The 16,123-nt window shown below is 45.1% G+C and overlaps 2 protein-coding genes across 10 annotated transcripts in view; one reads left to right on the top strand and one right to left on the bottom strand.

Annotated features, from left to right (window-relative positions):
• Positions 1-14,694, bottom strand: part of ppfia1 (PTPRF interacting protein alpha 1) — an 81,587-nt gene extending 66,893 nt beyond the window's left edge. Inside the window, exons 1-8 of one of the 7 annotated variants that reach the window (XM_082182152.1) lie at positions 13,872-14,694; positions 7,771-8,031; positions 6,320-6,421; positions 4,056-4,220; positions 3,901-3,975; positions 3,244-3,339; positions 1,161-1,385; positions 342-488 (exon numbers count right to left, since the gene is read on the bottom strand). In XM_082182152.1, coding sequence (XP_082038278.1) covers positions 342-488; positions 1,161-1,385; positions 3,244-3,339; positions 3,901-3,975; positions 4,056-4,220; positions 6,320-6,421; positions 7,771-8,031 — 1,071 coding nt within the window. In that variant the 5' untranslated portion in view covers positions 13,872-14,694. The remainder of the gene's footprint in view (positions 1-341; positions 489-1,160; positions 1,386-3,243; positions 3,340-3,900; positions 3,976-4,055; positions 4,221-6,319; positions 6,422-7,770; positions 8,032-13,871) is intronic. The other 6 variants (XM_082182154.1, XM_082182150.1, XM_082182151.1 and 3 more) reach the window with 6 other exon arrangements.
• A 718-nt stretch (positions 14,695-15,412) lies between these two features.
• st7 (suppression of tumorigenicity 7) overlaps positions 15,413-16,123 on the top strand; it is a 40,168-nt gene continuing 39,457 nt past the window's right edge. For all 3 annotated transcript variants that reach the window (XM_082181428.1, XM_082181427.1, XM_082181426.1), the window contains exon 1: positions 15,413-15,547. The gene's annotated coding sequence lies outside the window, so the exon portion shown is untranslated. The remainder of the gene's footprint in view (positions 15,548-16,123) is intronic.

The following is a 16,123-nucleotide window of genomic DNA, read 5'->3' as shown; positions in this document are numbered from 1 at the left end:
CTGACTAGTCAGTGGAGGCATTTATTTCATTTTAGTTAACTCAGGTGTGCTAAGTGCTCTAAAGAAAGGCTGAAGCCACTGTATAAAGTTCAGTTAATAAAGTTAAAGTTAATCTAGCGTTATTATTGCTGGTGCCCTGCCATGAACCCTGCCCCCACAGCAAACAGAACCGAACCGAACCGAACCGTGGCTCCAAAACCGTGATATGAACCGAACCGTGGCATTGGTGTATCGTTACACCCCTAGTGTTGAGTGTGTGAGGGATGCTGGGAAGAGTGGCTGAGACTGAAGCAGTGTGTGTTGTGTGAGTGAGGGATGCTGGGAAGGCGCTGGGCTCAGACCTGGCAGAACAGCGAGTCCTTGTTGGCGATCTCGTTCTCCAGCTTGTCGTTGAGGTCGTGCACAGACGTGGCCTCCCTCTGAGCCGCCAGGTACCGCTTCTCCAGCGTGGTGATCCGCTCCTCCATGTCCTCCTTCTGGGCCACAGACTGAAAACAAGCACAGCGTACGGTCACTGGTGTTCTGGAACCCGGAGCCTAGGGAACCGGTTTGTGACCAGACCCAATCAAAACACAGATTTCGGTGCCACTTAAAGTGTGTCAGTGATGTAATCATGTGCTTCTACCGACACAGAACACGTGAAGAGTGAAACCCAGCCACTGTTCTAGTGAGCCTTTCTCTGCAGTCGGTCACACACACACACACACACACACACACACACACACACCTCGTGTATGTCTCTCTGCAGTCGGTCACACACACCTCGTGTATGTCTCTCTGCAGTCGGTCTCACTCACTCACTCACACACACACACACACACACACACACACACACACACACACCTCGTGTATGTCTCTCTGCAGTCGGTCTCACACACACACACACACACACACACACACACACACACACACACACACACACCTCGCGTATGTCTCTCTGCAGTCGGTCACACACACACACACACACACACACACACACCTCGTGTATGTCTCTCTGCAGTCGGTCACACACACCTCGTGTATGTCTCTCTGCAGTCGGTCTCACTCACTCACTCACACACACACACACCTCGTGTATGTCTCTCTGCAGTCGGTCTCACACACACACACACACACACACACACACACACACACACACACACACACACACACACACACACCTCGCGTATGTCTCTCTGCAGTCGGCTGTTGAGGTCCTCAGACTTGATCAGGTCTCTGCGGGCCGTGTCCAGATCCTCCTCCAGCTCACACACTCGCGCGCTCAGAGTCGACACACACTCCTTCATGTGCAGGAGCTCTTTACTCTGTGTGTCCATCGCCTCCTGCAGGTCCCCGTTCTTCCCACAATCCTCCTCGGCGTACAGAGACACGTCTGACAGGCGCTGCTGTAAACACACACACACTGAATGTTTATGACCATGAAGCTGCTGTGAAACTCTGTGTAAAGTGATAGTCTAAAGGCTAAAATATATTAGATATAAAGTTATGGAAAAAGAAAGCCGTTTCCAACCACTAACGAATTTGGAAATGAATTCAATTTCATTAAATATATGATTTGGATTATGGATTAAAGCTGCATTATTTCTCAGTGTTGGACAGAGCCAGACCAGACCCACAGGCCAGACCCACAGGCCAGACCCAGAGACCAGACCCACAGGCCAGACCCAGAGACCAGACCCACAGGCCAGACCCACAGGCCAGACCCAGAGACCAGACCCACAGGCCAGACCCACAGGCCAGACCCAGAGACCAGACCCACAGGCCAGACCCACAGGCCAGACCCAGAGACCAGACCCACAGGCCAGACCCAGAGACCAGATCCACAGACCAGACCCACAGGCCAGACCCAGAGACCAGACCCACAGGCCAGACCCACAGGCCAGACCCACAGGCCAGACCCACAGGCCAGACCCACAGGCCAGACCCACAGGCCAGACCCAGAGACCAGACCCACAGGCCAGACCCACAGGCCAGACCCACAGGCCAGACCCACAGACCAGACCCACAGGCCAGACCCACAGGCCAGACCCACAGGCCAGACCCAGAGACCAGACCCACAGGCCAGACCCACAGGCCAGACCCAGAGACCAGACCCACAGGCCAGACCCAGAGACCAGATCCACAGACCAGACCCACAGGCCAGACCCAGAGACCAGACCCACAGGCCAGACCCACAGGCCAGACCCACAGGCCAGACCCAGAGACCAGACCCACAGGCCAGACCCACAGGCCAGACCCAGAGACCAGACCCACAGGCCAGACCCACAGGCCAGACCCAGAGACCAGACCCACAGACCAGATCCACAGACCAGACCCAGAGACCAGACCCACAGGCCAGACCCAGAGACCAGACCCACAGGCCAGACCCAGAGACCAGACCCACAGGCCAGACCCACAGGCCAGACCCAGGGACCAGACCCACAGGCCAGACCCACAGGCCAGACCCAGAGGCCAGACCCACAGGCCAGACCCACAGGCCAGACCCAGAGACCAGACCCACAGGCCAGACCCACAGGCCAGACCCAGAGACCAGACCCACAGACCAGATCCACAGGCCAGACCCACAGGCCAGACCCACAGGCCAGACCCACAGGCCAGACCCACAGGCCAGACCCACAGGCCAGACCCACAGGCCAGATCCACAGACCAGATCCACAGACCAGATCCACAGACCAGACCCAGAGACCAGACCCAGAGACCAGACCCAGAGACCAGACCCAGAGACCAGACCCACAGGCCAGACCCAGAGACCAGACCCACAGACCAGATCCACAGGCCAGATCCACAGGCCAGATCCACAGACAAGAGCGCCTGAGCTTCAGTGTCAATGTCAATTTTATTTATATAGCACCATTAATCCCAACCAAAGTTGTCCAATGTGCTGCACATACTGTAGTAAACATAATAAGACAATACAATATAATTAAAACAAGATAAAATAAGTGTTGACAGAGTGTTGGACAGAGCCAGACCAAATCCACAGACAAGAGTGTCTGACCAGATCCAGAGACAAGAGTGTCTGATCAGATCCAGAGACAAGAGCTTCTGATCAGATCCACAGACAGAGCGTCTGAGCTTCAGTGCTGATCAGGTTTACGTGTGAATAAAAGCCTGAATCAAATCCAGTGATCATATAAAGTGATTGTGTCTCTTCAGAAGACCTGGATTAAATGGCACCAGACTTGTACGATGTGGTTTTGAAGCGTGAGAGTTTTGGTTGTGTGGACGGACAGAAACGTTTACCTTGCCATTAGTGTTTGGAGCGTTATCATGGTTGAGTTCTGCTGACCCGTCCACGAACACCTTCCTCTGACTGCTCTGCTCCTTCACGAACGCCAGCTACAACACAACCACAAGCGTTAAAGGGTCATCGCATCACAGTTTACACAAGTTGCTGTGATTCTTTAGGGTCTTCATGTAAAGTTTGTAACATTCTTTGGTTAAAATTCCTCAATGATTGTGTAAAAAAAACAACCTTTTTAACAGCTGTGTTCACAGTGAGCCGACTCTGTGCACGTCTCTTTAAATGATGAGACACGTGAAGTGATGCCTTGGTGGACAGTATACAAACGGCTGAGGGGAAATATGCTAATACAGGAAATATGCTAATACAGGAAATATGCTAATACAGGACAGTGTGTCTGCAGTCGTGGGCGGAGCATGAGCAATATGACATCATATTGCTCAGAAAATCCAAACGTCTTTATTATTGAGAGTGTTTAGGCTTTTTGAGGATAAAAAAAAAAGGAGAGAATGGATTTATTTTTTTCATTATATGATGGCTGTGTCCACACTGCAAACACATTTATATGCAAACACCATATAGAAGTGAATGTTGCATCGATGAGCCCTTGAACCCAGCCATGACGACGCAGAACTGAGAGCATGAGTGAGTCTCACCTCTTTATGTGAGGCGGTCAGCTGTTCCTCCAGCAGACTGCACCTCTCCAGAGCCACTCGCAGACGCTCACGCACCTGAAACACACACACACACACACGTGAAGCTCAGCCCACACCTGCCACAGAACGGCACCTGAGGGCTCCCGACGCCGTACCTTCTCGTCCAGGGCCTTGTGGTGCTCGAAGAGAGACTTGAGGGCCTTGAGCACCTCCACCTCACTGGAGACTCCAGCGGGAGACTGAGCCTGACGCTTCACTACCGTCATCCTCAGAGAGCGCTCGTGACGAGACACCAGACACTCCAGATGCTCCAGCAGCAACTGAGGGAACAACACACACACATCACATACAGCTCCATCTCAACTGCATTCAGGAATCAGAGGATTTAAACCTTGAATTCAATGTGATGAGAGAGAAACGCTGGCCGTCCAAATAACTGATCATATCAGCCTTAAAATAAACCACTGTTATGAAGAGACTAAACTCAGTCAATGACTGGCTGGTGATATGAAAACTTGTAAGACTTCTTGGTGCAGTGAATGGAAAAATAAAATGTTGCTCTGGTGAATTACTGTGATCCACTGAATGAGTGTGAATGCAAAAAGGCTGATAGTCCTAATAAAGGAGATTTTTTTTTTATATACAGTGTATATATATATATTCATTCACTCATTCACACACACACACAACTCCATTTCCAGAAAAGTTAAAACATTTGGTAAATGGGTTGGATGTGTTAATTCTCTTGAACCTGAATTTAACTGACAAGTGTACAAATCAAATATATGTGTTCACTGACCAACTTAATTGTATTTTGTAAATATGAACATTGTGATTTTGATGGCTGAACACACAGAGCTGAGACAGAGGCACGTTTCCCACTGTGTCACATCACCTTTCCTATCATCTACACTTTTTAATCATTCGAGGAATTGAGGATACTAACTGTTGCAGCTTTAACCCTCTCTCCTGATATAAGGCCTGGAGCACACCAAGCCGACGGTCGGCCGACTCAGTTTCCTCAGTGTGTTCCTCGGCGTGTTCCTCGGTGTGTCCCTCGGCGCGTCCCTCGGCGCGTCCCTCGGCGTGTCCCTCGGCGTGTTCCTCAGCGTGTCCCTCGGCGTGTCCCTCGGCGTGTCCCTCGGCGTGTCCCTCAGCGTGTCCCTCGGCGTGTCCCTCGGCGCGTTCCTCGGCGTGTTCCTCGGCGTGTCCCTCAGCGTGTTCCTCACGGTCGGCTGAAATTGGTCATCGTCGGCTTTTTTCGGCCGATTCGACATGTTGAACGGTACAGACAGAAGCTGATCTAATGTTACGTCATCTGACCTGAGTGTTCCTCGGCGAATATTTCAGTATTAGCATGAGCGGAGTGGACTAAAGAAAGTGTTTAACAGGATTGATATTCTAAACGGTAAGCACGCACTGCTTTGTTTAGGTTTGTGTTTCTGCAGCGTCGGTTTCCCTTTCTGAATGACGAATATAGACTAATATATCTGCAGAAATAGACAGTTGTCTCATGTACACACAGGAGCAGAACGCTGTTCTAGCTGACAGTCGGCTGTGGTTCTCTCGGTCAGGTGCAGCTTTCCACCGACGCAGGCCACGTGAGGCCACAACACAGTCGTCTTTCATCAGCGCTAGTTCTTTGGCGTCGGTTTGGTGTGTTCCGGGCTTTAGACTTCTGCTCAACAGTTCGTGGTCGTCACTGTCTGACTCTCCATAAATCTGGCCCATCATTTCTCGATGGTCCCTGTCATCTTTGGGACTGAGAACTCAAGCGGAACTTAGCATGGCCTCCTCTGACCACAGCACACGTTTCCACTGTGTTAGACCATCTGAGATGAGCTCGGCCCAGAGAACTCAACAGCATCTCTGCAGTCAGCTGATGTAAGGCTTTCTGCTGTCACAGGGATTCAAGCTGCATTTCCTGATGATGACTGTGTGAAGTGACAACGGTCTTCCGAAGTCCTCCTGAGCACATGTGGCTGTGTTTAACACAGTAGCATGATGTTTTCTAATGCAATTCTGTCTGAAAGGTCAGAGGTCATGCACATTCAACAGTTTCCCGTCCTGCCCTACACAGACTGAGATTTCTCTGGATTCCCTGAATCTTCTCACAATATTATATATAGTATTCATTATATTCAAAATTTCATTTTGCCTGTTGCAGCCATCAAAATCATAATTTCTTTATATTTACAAAACACAATTACGTTGGTCAGTGAAAACATTAGAAATCTTTTCTTTGTACATTTGTCAGTTAAAAAAAAAGGTTCAAGAAAATAAAAAAATAAAAAAAATCACAGATTGTGGTTTTTACTGCATTTTACAAAATGTCCCAACTTTTCTGTAAATGGGTTTTGTACATAAAAACATTTTTTGTATGTAACTTCTATAAACTTGTAAAGGTCAGAGAACTCACGCGTGTGTTGTTTCTCTCTGCCTTGAGCTCGGCGATCTCCTCCTCTCGCTCCAGAAGATGCTCGCGACACATATTCACTTCCTTTGTAAGTGCAGCAAATTCCTTCAGCGCCAAGAAACACAAAACAACATTAAACGGACTGATGATGATCCTCATCCTGCTTCAAGTTCCATTCTGCAAGATGGTTTAGTTGACAAACAGGTTATCCAGCAGGTTATCCATCCAGCAGGTTATCAAAGGAGCAAAAGCCTGTTTAAATTGCTATAGGTCTATATTTCACTGTATTGAAGTTAATCTTAAGTTAGTCTGAAGCACTTAATATCAAGCATTCTGGGCAGCTCAAATCATGCTGCACCTCACTCTGTGACCTCTGCTAGTATTAGAAAGTGTTTTGTCACTAGAAATGCATTATTCACTGATGTTAATTCATGCAACTGACCGGAGTTTTCCATGCACAGACCTGATTAATTGGTCATTTGCATAATAATCTGTATAAGACTAAACACAATATGCATGAAGTTTACACGGAGATAAAACGTTTGTAAAAAAAATCAAAACGTAAAAAAAAAAAGAAAAAAAAAGCTAATTCAAAGTTTGCGTTCTCGAGCCGAACACTTTTGACGTGCAAATGAATGGCCAAAACACATTAAAAGTTTTCTGTTTTCAGTTAAAACGGTGTCGTGTTAGCGGCCCTTAAGTTAACAACTAATTATCTTTGCAATGGAAGTGATTCAAGCAAAAACTTGTGTGTGACGCATGTTACCTGTGGCAGTGCGTGTGTGTGACGCGTGTTACCTGTGGCAGTGTGTGTGACGTGTGTTACCTGTGGCAGTGTGTGTGACGTGTGTTACCTGTGGCAGTGTGTGTGACGTGTGTTACCTGTGGCAGGGTGTGTGACGTGTGTTACCTGTGGCAGGGTGTGTGACGTGTGTTACCTGTGGCAGTGTGTATGACGTGTGTTACCTGTGGCAGTGTGTGTGACGTGTGTTACCTGTGGCAGTGTGTGTGACGTGTCTTACCTGTGGCAGTGTGTGTGACGTGTGTTACCTGTGGCAGTGTGTGTGACGTGTGTTACCTGTGGCAGTGTGTGTGACGTGCGTTACCTGTGGCAGAGCGTGTGAGGCGTGTTACCTGTGGCAGTGTGTGTCTGACGTGTGTTACCTGTGGCAGAGCGTGTGAGGCGTGTTACCTGTGGCAGTGTGTGTCTGACGTGTGTTACCTGTGGCAGAGCGTGTGAGGTGTGTTACCTGTGGCAGTGTGTGTGTGACGTGTGTTACCTGTGGCAGAGCGTGTGAGGCGTGTTACCTGTGGCAGTGTGTGTGAGACAGGTGTTACCTGTGGCAGTGTGTGTGAGACGTGTGTTACCTGTGGCAGAGCGTGTGACGCGTGTTACCTGTGGCAGAGCGTGTGAGGCGTGTTACCTGTGGCAGTGTGTGTGTGACGTGTGTTACCTGTGGCAGTGCGCTGTTGAGCTGTCTCTGCAGGGAGTCTCTGTCGTGGCTGATCTCGTGGAGTTTGCTCTGCGTCACACACAGTTTCTCCTGCGTCTCTCGGAGTGTGTCCAGCAATCGGTCTCTCTCCTCCAGCATAGACACCATCAAAGACTCAAAGTGACCCTCGGAGTCCGTCTGTCCGGGAGAGCCGGAGCCCAGAGCGCCTCCGTTCCCACCGACCTCCGCCTCGCTGATGGTGGGCATCACCTCGCACATCATCTAAACACACACCAGAGCATTAACAGTAACAGACAGAAGATCAGATCAGATCAGTAACAGACAGAAGATCAGATCAGTGACGGACAGAAGATCGGCTCAGTAACGGACAGAAGATCAGATCAGTAACGGACAGAAGATCAGATCAGTAACGGACAGAAGATCAGATCAGTAACGGACAGAAGATCGGATCAGAAACAACAGAAGATCGGATCAGTAACAGACAGAAGATCAGATCAGTGACGGACAGAAGATCAGATCAGTAACAGACAGAAGATCAGATCAGTAACAGACAGAAGATCAGATCAGTAACAGACAGAAGATCAGATCAGTGACAGACAGAAGATCAGATCAGTAACAGACAGACAGACAGACAGAAGATCAGATCAGTAACAGACAGACAGAAGATCAGATCAGTAACAGACAGACAGAAGATCAGATCAGTGACGGACAGAAGATCAGATCAGTAACAGACAGACAGAAGATCAGATCAGTAACAGACAGACAGAAGATCAGATCAGTAACAGACAGAAGATCAGATCAGTAACAGACAGAAGATCAGATCAGTAACAGACAGAAGATCAGATCAGTGACGGACAGAAGATCAGCTCAGTAACGGACAGAAGATCAGCTCAGTGACGGACAGAAGATCAGCTCAGTGACGGACAGAAGATCAGCTCAGTGACGGACAGAAGATCAGCTCAGTAACAGACAGAAGATCAGCTCAGTGACCGACAGAAGATCAGCTCAGTGACGGACAGAAGATCAGCTCAGTGACGGACAGAAGATCAGCTCAGTGACGGACAGAAGATCAGCTCAGTAACGGACAGAAGATCAGCTCAGTGACGGACAGAAGATCAGCTCAGTGACGGACAGAAGATCAGCTCAGTGACGGACAGAAGATCAGCTCAGTAACAGACAGAAGATCAGATCAGTGACCGACAGAAGATCAGCTCAGTGACGGACAGAAGATCAGCTCAGTGACGGACAGAAGATCAGCTCAGTAACGGACAGAAGATCAGATCAGTGACCGACAGAAGATCAGATCAGTAACGGACAGAAGATCAGATCAGTAACAGAGAGAAGATCAGATCAGTAACAGAGAGAAGATCAGATCAGTAACAGAGAGAAGATCAGATCAGTAACAGACAGAAGATCAGATCAGTAACCGACAGAAGATCAGATCAGTAACCGACAGAAGATCAGATCAGTAACAGACAGAAGATCAGATCAGTAACAGACAGAAGATCAGATCAGTAACAGAGAGAAGATCAGATCAGTAACAGACAGAAGATCAACTCAGTAACAGACAGAAGATCAACTCAGTAACAGACAGAAGATCAGATCAGTAACAGACAGAAGATCAGATCAGTAACAGACAGAAGATCAACTCAGTAACAGACAGAAGATCAACTCAGTAACAGACAGAAGATCAGATCAGTAACAGACAGCAGATCAGATCAGTGACAGAAAGAAGATCAGATCAGTAACAGACAGACAGACAGAAGATCAGATCAGTAACAGACAGACAGAAGATCAGATCAGTAACAGACAGACAGAAGATCAGATCAGTGACGGACAGAAGATCAGATCAGTAACAGACAGACAGAAGATCAGATCAGTAACAGACAGACAGAAGATCAGATCAGTAACAGACAGAAGATCAGATCAGTAACAGACAGAATATCAGATCAGTGACGGACAGAATATCAGATCAGTAACAGATCTGATCATCAGATCAGTAACGGACAGAAGATCAGATCAGTAACGGACAGAAGATACGATCAGTAACGGACAGAAGATCAGATCAGTAACGGACAGAAGATCAGATCAGTAACGGACAGAAGATCAGCTCAGTAACGGACAGAAGATCAGCTCAGTAACGGACAGAAGATCAGCTCAGTAACCGACAGAAGATCAGCTCAGTAACCGACAGAAGATCAGCTCAGTAACCGACAGAAGATCAGCTCAGTAACCGACAGAAGATCAGCTCAGTAACCGACAGAAGATCAGCTCAGTAACCGACAGAAGATCAGCTCAGTAACCGACAGAAGATCAGATCAGTAACAGAGAGAAGATCAGATCAGTAACAGAGAGAAGATCAGATCAGTAACAGAGAGAAGATCAGATCAGTAACAGAGAGAAGATCAGATCAGTAACCGACAGAAGATCAGATCAGTAACCGACAGAAGATCAGATCAGTAACAGAGAGAAGATCAGATCAGTAACAGAGAGAAGATCAGATCAGAAACAGAGAGAAGATCAGCTCAGTAACAGAGAGAAGATCAGATCAGTAACAGACAGAAGATCAGATCAGTAACGGACAGAAGATCAGATCAGTAACAGACAGAAGATCAGATCAGTAATGGATAGAAGATCAGATCAGTAACAGACAGAAGATCAGATCAGTAACGGATAGAAGATCAGATCAGTAACAGACAGAAGATCAGATCAGTAAACAGACAGAAGATCAGATCAGTAACGGACAGAAGATCAGATCAGTAACGGACAGAAGATCAGAAGATCAGATCAGTAACGGACAGAAGATCAGATCAGTAACGGACAGAAGATCAGATCAGTAAACGACAGAAGATCAGCTCAGTAACGGACAGAAGATCAGATCAGTAACGGATAGAAGATCAGATCAGTAACGGACAGAAGATCATATCAGTAACAGACAGAAGATCAGCTCAGTAACGGATAGAAGATCAGATCAGTAACGGACAGAAGATCAGATCAGTAACAGACAAAAGATCAGATCAGTAACGGACAGAAGATCAGATCAGTAAACAGACAGAAGATCAGCTCAGTAACGGACAGAAGATCAGCTCAGTAACGGATAGAAGATCAGATCAGTAACGGACAGAAGATCAATCAGTAACAGACAGAAGATCAGATCAGATCAGTAACAGACAGAAGATCAGATCAGTAACAGACAGAAGATCAGCTCAGTAACGGATAGAAGATCAGATCAGTAACGGACAGAAGATCAGATCAGTAAACAGACAGAAGATCAGCTCAGTAACGGATAAAAGATCAGATCAGTAACGGACAGAAGATCAGATCAGTAACAGACAGAAGATCAGATCAGTAACGGACAGAAGATCAGATCAGTAAACAGACAGAAGATCAGCTCAGTAACGGACAGAAGATCAGCTCAGTAACGGATAGAAGATCAGATCAGTAACGGACAGAAGATCAATCAGTAACAGACAGAAGATCAGATCAGATCAGTAACAGACAGAAGATCAGATCAGTAACAGACAGAAGATCAGCTCAGTAACGGATAGAAGATCAGATCAGTAACGGACAGAAGATCAGATCAGTAACGGACAGAAGATCAGATCAGTAACGGATAGAAGATCAGATCAGTAACGGACAGAAGATCAGATCAGTAAACAGACAGAATATCAGATCAGTTACGGACAGAAGATCAGATCAGTAACGGACAGAAGATCAGATCAGTAAACAGACAGAAGATCAGATCAGTAACGGACAGAAGATCAGAGCAGTAACAGACAGAAGATCAGATCAGTAACGGATAGAAGATCAGATCAGTAACAGACAGAAGATCAGATCAGTAACAGACAGAAGATAAGATCAGTAACAGACAGAAGATCAGATCATTAACAGACAGAAGATCAGATCAGTAACAGACAGAAGATCAGCTCAGTAACGGACAGAAGATCAGATCAGTAACGGACAGAAGATCAGATCAGTAAACAGACAAAAGATCAGCTCAGTAACGGATAAAAGATCAGATCAGTAACGGACAGAAGATCAGATCAGTAACAGACAGAAGATCAGATCAGTAACGGACAGAAGATCAGATCAGTAAACAGACAGAAGATCAGCTCAGTAACGGACAGAAGATCAGCTCAGTAACGGATAGAAGATCAGATCAGTAACGGACAGAAGATCAATCAGTAACAGACAGAAGATCAGATCAGATCAGTAACAGACAGAAGATCAGATCAGTAACAGACAGAAGATCAGCTCAGTAACGGATAGAAGATCAGATCAGTAACGGACAGAAGATCAGATCAGTAACGGACAGAAGATCAGATCAGTAACGGATAGAAGATCAGATCAGTAACGGACAGAAGATCAGATCAGTAAACAGACAGAAGATCAGATCAGTTACGGACAGAAGATCAGATCAGTAACGGACAGAAGATCAGATCAGTAACAGACAGAAGATCAGATCAGTAACGGATAGAAGATCAGATCAGTAACGGACAGAAGATCAGATCAGTAAACAGACAGAAGATCAGATCAGTAACGGACAGAAGATCAGAGCAGTAACAGACAGAAGATCAGATCAGTAACGGATAGAAGATCAGATCAGTAACAGACATAAGATCAGATCAGTAACAGACAGAAGATCAGATCAGTAACAGACAGAAGATCAGATCAGTAACAGACAGAAGATCAGATCAGTAACAGACAGAAGATCAGATCAGTAACAGACAGAAGATCAGCTCAGTAACGGATAGAAGATCAGATCAGTAACGGACAGAAGATCAGATCAGTAAACAGACAAAAGATCAGCTCAGTAACGGATAAAAGATCAGATCAGTAACGGACAGAAGATCAGATCAGTAACAGACAGAAGATCAGATCAGTAACGGACAGAAGATCAGATCAGTAAACAGACAGAAGATCAGCTCAGTAACGGACAGAAGATCAGCTCAGTAACGGACAGAAGATCAATCAGTAACAGACAGAAGATCAGATCAGATCAGTAACAGACAGAAGATCAGATCAGTAACAGACAGAAGATCAGCTCAGTAACGGATAGAAGATCAGATCAGTAACGGACAGAAGATCAGATCAGTAACGGACAGAAGATCAGATCAGTAACAGACAGAAGATCAGATCAGTAACAGACAGAAGATCAACTCAGTAACAGACAGAAGATCAGATCAGTAACAGACAGAAGATCAGCTCAGTAACAGACAGAAGATCAGATCAGTAACGGACAGAAGATCAGATCAGTAACGGACAGAAGATCAGATCAGTAACAGACAGAAGATCAGATCAGTAACAGAGAGAAGATCAGATCAGTAACAGACAGAAGATCAACTCAGTAACAGACAGAAGATCAGATCAGTAACAGACAGAAGATCAGATCAGTAACAGACAGAAGATCAGATCAGTAACAGACAGAAGATCAACTCAGTAACGGACAGAAGATCAGCTCAGTAACGGACAGAAGATCAACTCAGTAACAGACAGAAGATCAGCTCAGTAACGGACAGAAGATCAGATCAGTAACGGACAGAAGATCAGATCAGTAACGGACAGAAGATCAGCTCAGTAACGGACAGAAGATCAGCTCAGTAACAGACAGAAGATCAGATCAGTAACGGACAGAAGATCAGATCAGTAACAGACAGAAGATCAGCTCAGTAACGGACAGAAGATCAGCTCAGTAACAGACAGAAGATCAGCTCAGTAACGGACAGAAGATCAGATCAGTAACAGACAGAAGATCAGATCAGTAACGGACAGAAGATCAGATCAGTAACAGACAGAAGATCAGATCAGTAACAGACAGAAGATCAGCTCAGTAACGGACAGAAGATCAGATCAGTAACGGACAGAAGATCAGCTCAGTAACAGACAGAAGATCAGATCAGTAACAGACAGAAGATCAGATCAGTAACGGACAGAAGATCAGATCAGTAACAGACAGAAGATCAGATCAGTAACAGACAGAAGATCAGATCAGTAACAGACAGAAGATCAGCTCAGTAACGGACAGAAGATCAGATCAGTAACGGACAGAAGATCAGATCAGTAACAGACAGAAGATCAGATCAGTACAAGTATTTAATTACCTTGATTCTCAGCAGGGTTTGTTTCTCCTCTTCTTTATTATGTCCAGTCAATCACAGCTAATACATTTAAAAGATAAACTACGGAGCAAATTGTTCGTCAAGCCATCAATATTTTCGACATGAGTGAAATAAGTCACCAATTACTTTTAAAAAGAACGCAGAGTGAGCGAAAAAATAAAGAAAATAAACGAGGCCTTTATTATGAGTGAGAAACATCACTCAACAGTAGAGATCTGAGACTGAAGTGATGGAGAAAACATCACTGATCAATCAAAGACTTCAGAAAGACCATCAGACTCTCACTACCATTCATATACACTCAAATACACAGATACATCATATAAATACAAAAATACTCATATATAAATACACTCCAACAGCGGCCTGCGCTAGTTAGCATTAGCAGCTAAATTAAGAGTATTCAAAATTATAATCATTTAAGCGCAGGAATAAAACAATTTTAGCGTTTAAAATCGACGCGTAAACCCGACGTTTACTGACGTGTTGTAATTTGAAAATATGAATTAATGAATCGCGTTTATTAGTGTCAATTATTCTGACGCGTCACCATCTGATCCATGAGGAAAAACACCGGGATAAAAGTACAAATCGACCACTTTAAAAGCACAAGGCGCTCTTTAAACGACACTAGCCACAAACAAAGTATTCCGTGGGTTAGTTTTGCTTCGAAAAATAACAATTAATGCACAAAAAAAGAGTTAAAACAAAATTTAAAGCGAGAGTTTGTCGCTGCTCCAGAATCCTGCGCTCGCGAGAGGTCAGGACGTGCTGACGTCACCACGCCAAATCCCGTGGAAGATACAAAGACATCTACTTAAAAAAAGGGGGAAAAAAGAAAAAAAAAGACACGAAACCTCGAAGAATCCAAGTTTTCAGGGAAGTTATCAGTTCACCATAAATGTACTGGTTTTCATTTATTTTATTTATGTAATTAATGCATAAATATAGATGGTTTTGTGTGATTTCAATCGGAACTGTATTACATCTAGAGGGCGCAGAGATCTCTGGATCCACGAATGTCTAATGTCTATCCAGCTCTTTCATTTATGTTGTTTAGTTATTCGTTTTAGATTAAAATTAATCTTGCCTCTTTCTAAAAAGATATACATACGTATAAAAAGATCTCACTTCATAAAGTCGAGTCAAGTCAAGTATATTTGTATAGCGCTTTTCACAATACAGATTGTATCAAAGCAGCTTCACAGTATTAAATTAAAATAATACAACAAAGTTTGTTTCAAGAGGAATTTATTGATTGATAAAATTAAATTAAATATCCCCAAAATATCCCCATATAAAGGCATGCAAAATATAGATAGATAGATAGATAGATAGATAGATAGATAGATAGATAGATAGATTCAACTCAACTATCTTGTCTTATTTTTTTTAATGTTTATAAAAACATTGTCATTCGCAATAACTAAATATATAAATATTTCTAGCCTACAAAAAAGGGAACAGGGACTGAACATGATCCGTGGGCGGGGCTTACAGTGAGTGGGCGTGGCCTGTGTTGAGTGGGCGTGGCCTCTCTCTCTCTCTCTCTGTGTGTGTGTGTGCGTCTGTGTGTGCGTGTGTCATGTCTGCTGTTCCTCTTTCTTCTGCTGTTTCTGTCGCGCCACGTTGATCGAGCGATCCTTCATCAGACGCAGGTGAGATTAAACATCCTTCACTGCCGAGACTGATATAAACCCCTCTCAGTGCAGCTCAGCTCCGTCGGAGGATAGTGTTGCTTCCGCGCTTTATGAACTTTACATGTTATTGTGTCTTAGCAATGCTAACGGTGCTTGTAAAGTGTGTAAACACGCATATCTGCGATAAAACGAGCAATATTAAGCGTGTTTCTCCTGCTGTGTGTTTATAGTGTTCATTAGTCAGTCAGAGAGAAATATGGAGATCAACTGAGTTCCTGAAGAACAACACGACACGTGTCACTCAGAGCTCGTTCATCAGCACAGTTAATGCTGTTATTGAACTGTTATACTTTAAACTGACATGTTAGTCTGACATGGTCATAAACTTCATTCATCTCTTCATATATATATATATATGTGTGTGTGTGTGTGTGTGTGTGTATGAGAAATGATATGTGAAATTGAGCATAAGATCTAAATCTAATGCTGATTCTCATATCGCCTGCTGTATTAAAGGGACAGTTCACCCCAGAATAACCTCATTTGGACTTTCTTTCTTCTGTGGGACATAAAAGAAGATATTTTCAAGAATGT

The sequence above is a fragment of the Leuciscus leuciscus genome (assembly GCF_965113295.1).
Source record: "Leuciscus leuciscus genome assembly, chromosome: 10".
Taxonomy (NCBI): domain Eukaryota; kingdom Metazoa; phylum Chordata; class Actinopteri; order Cypriniformes; family Leuciscidae; genus Leuciscus; species Leuciscus leuciscus.
This window is presented reverse-complemented; position numbering and strand designations above follow the sequence as displayed.